The 1,886-nt window shown below is 37.7% G+C and overlaps 1 protein-coding gene across 2 annotated transcripts in view; it reads left to right on the top strand.

Moving 5' to 3' along the window:
• The window catches only part of LOC119420620 (polyubiquitin), a 1,111-nt gene extending 908 nt beyond the window's left edge, over nucleotides 1-203 (top strand). For both annotated transcript variants that reach the window (XM_037688035.1, XM_037688036.1), the window contains exon 2: nucleotides 1-203. This exon is cut by the window's left edge. In XM_037688035.1, the coding sequence (XP_037543963.1) occupies nucleotides 1-78 (78 nt within the window). In that variant the 3' untranslated portion in view covers nucleotides 79-203.
• The last annotated feature ends 1,683 nt before the right edge of the window (nucleotides 204-1,886 follow it).

The raw sequence follows: 1,886 nt of genomic DNA, 5'->3' as shown, positions 1-1,886 counted from the left end.
GGCCGCACCCTGTCCGACTACAACATCCAGAAAGAATCCACCCTCCACCTGGTCCTGCGTCTGAGGGGTGGGCAGTAAATGTCCTGATTCCACTTTAGTAATGTTTGTCTGTTCTGCATGACTCATTAAAACGAAGATGTTGCTGGAAATGTTTTAAGATGTGACCAAAATGTTTAAACTGTTAATAAAAAATTTAAACTTTACACTTCAGAGTTTAATTGAGTTTTTAATTCTCATTTCTTTGATATACGGTATAAACTTTTCACCTGGGTGGCAAACTTTCAGCTTTTCACAACCGTTCTGATCTGAACTCAAATACACCACAAATTCAAAAAAAAAAAAAAAAACGTTCAATACAAAAGTGTTTGTATTGAACGTTTTTTGAATTCCTCATGTCCTAGATGACAATCTTAACCAGCACATGCCACTAATGGCAGCAACGAGGCCAGCTGAAGTGCTGTACAGCAAAAACTGAAACGAAATGGTTAAGAGGTTAAAGCTATTTCTAACAAATGGCTGCTTTGAACAGCTTGACAATGGATTACAATATTGTATTAGGAAAAAAGTTATTAATTTTTGTTGAATATTATTATTGAAATAGTTTGGGGGGGGGAAAAAGGGCAGATATATTTCTGCTGCCTTTCATTTTAAATCTTTATATTATGGAATTGTACTTTAATGTAATGAATCAACTTTATACTATACCAGACAATGGTTTATGCATGGATGCTAAACTGGTTTCCTGGTCTTGGCTTTATGATCAATGCAGCCAACAACCAAAATGTTCTTTCGTCCTGGGGAAAGGCTTTCTCCTCCCCTTTTCTCAGTTAAGATAAGCATTTACTGAACTAAAAGATAAATAGGTAAGTTTGCCTTTTGGACAAGTTCGCTGTGATGGGTATAATCTGAGGGTTCCCTGCATTTTGCACTCCGGAAATGAAGAAAATGTGTAAATGTTTTGTTTTTTTTAGGAAGGATGAGTTGGATAGTTGCATGTTTTTGACGCAGTTCGATATGAGGAACAGCTCTTTTGAACCTATTTAGCATTTTTTGTGTACATTTTATAAAATGTATAAAAAATCTCTAGTCAATAATCCAAGCGTTCTTTTAAGTATCTGAAAGTTTTTAATAGTACGAGTGACTTAAACTAACTTCCAGCTATTTAATCTTAAATATGTTGACTTGTTTCTGATAATGTGGCCCTTAAAATATGACAGATTATTATTTTTTTGTTTGTTTATCAGTATCATTTTTGACGTTTAAGATTGTCTCTTTTTTTTTTTGTTCTCTAAATAAAGTTTAAAAAAAATAACTTCCGGTTGGGTTGCACACCAACTGAAATATTTCAGGTCTTTAATTGTTTTAATACTGATGATTATGGCATACAGCTCATGAAAACCCAAAATGACTGTCCCAAAAAATTAGCATTACATGAAAAGGTTCTCTAAACAAGCTATTAACCTAACCATCTGAATCAACGATGTAACTCTAAACACCTGCAAAAGATTCCTGAGGCTTTTAAAAACTCCCAGCCTTGTTCATTACTCAAAACCGCAATCATGGGTAAGACTGCCGACCTGACTGCTGTCCAGAAGGCCATCATTGACACCCTCAAGCAAGAGGGTAAGACACAGAAAGAAATTGCTGAACCAATAGGCTGTTCCCAGAGTGCTGTATCAAGGCACCTCAGTGGGAAGTCTGTGGGAAGGGAAAAGTGTGGCAGAAAACGCTGCACAACGAGAAGAGGTGACCGGACCCTGAGGAGGATTGTGGAGAAGGGCCGATTCCAGACCTTGGGGGACCTGCGGAAGCAGTGGACTGAGTCTGGAGTAGAAACATCCAGAGCCACCGTGCACAGGCGTGTGCAGGAAATGGGCTACAGGTGC

This window comes from Nematolebias whitei, chromosome 14, assembly GCF_014905685.2.
Source record: "Nematolebias whitei isolate Nwh7 chromosome 14, NemWhi1, whole genome shotgun sequence".
NCBI classification, from domain to species: Eukaryota; Metazoa; Chordata; class Actinopteri; order Cyprinodontiformes; family Rivulidae; genus Nematolebias; species Nematolebias whitei.
This window is presented reverse-complemented; position numbering and strand designations above follow the sequence as displayed.